This window comes from Penaeus monodon, chromosome 27 (genome assembly GCF_015228065.2).
Source record: "Penaeus monodon isolate SGIC_2016 chromosome 27, NSTDA_Pmon_1, whole genome shotgun sequence".
In the NCBI taxonomy this organism is placed as follows: Eukaryota; Metazoa; Arthropoda; class Malacostraca; order Decapoda; family Penaeidae; genus Penaeus; species Penaeus monodon.
The window spans coordinates 2,740,785-2,741,219 of NC_051412.1; the positions used below are offsets into that span (position 1 = coordinate 2,740,785).

At 43.7% G+C, this 435-nt stretch overlaps 1 protein-coding gene across 2 annotated transcripts in view; it reads left to right on the top strand.

The window, feature by feature from the left end:
- LOC119590543 (protein arginine N-methyltransferase 6-like) overlaps window positions 1–435 on the top strand; it is a 12,045-nt gene that overhangs the window by 8,955 nt on the left and 2,655 nt on the right. For both annotated transcript variants that reach the window (XM_037939198.1, XM_037939199.1), the window contains exon 2: window positions 54–220. In XM_037939198.1, the coding sequence (XP_037795126.1) occupies window positions 60–220 (161 nt within the window). In that variant the 5' untranslated portion in view covers window positions 54–59. The remainder of the gene's footprint in view (window positions 1–53; window positions 221–435) is intronic.

A 435-nucleotide genomic window follows, 5' to 3' on the forward strand; every position in this document is an offset into this window, starting at 1 on the left:
CCTTCTTCGTCGTGTTCATGATGAGGATTCTTGATGATCATTTTCTTTTTTAGTTTGCAATGGCCGAGGCAGAAGCAACCACAGAGCTTACCACCACAGGAGCTGAGGCTGCGGTCCCACAGAGCAAGAAGCGCAGGGCCTCAGAAAATGGTATTGCTGTGCCTGAACTCAAGAATGGGCTGTCTGAGAAAACCAAAATCATAGACGAGAGCTATTTTGCGTAAGTGTGGTTCATATTGCTGCTTCCCCTGTGTGGCTGAAGATACTGGAGTATTTTGAGTTGCTTAATCTTCGTGATGCAATGGGATTTCGGTATCAGAGAACGTCTTATATACCTAGTAATGTATAGAAAGTTTTTACCAAAAGACGTAGCCAGTTGTTTCAGGTCTGATCCTGATCTACGGTTTAGGTATGTTGAATATGTGGTTCCTCTTT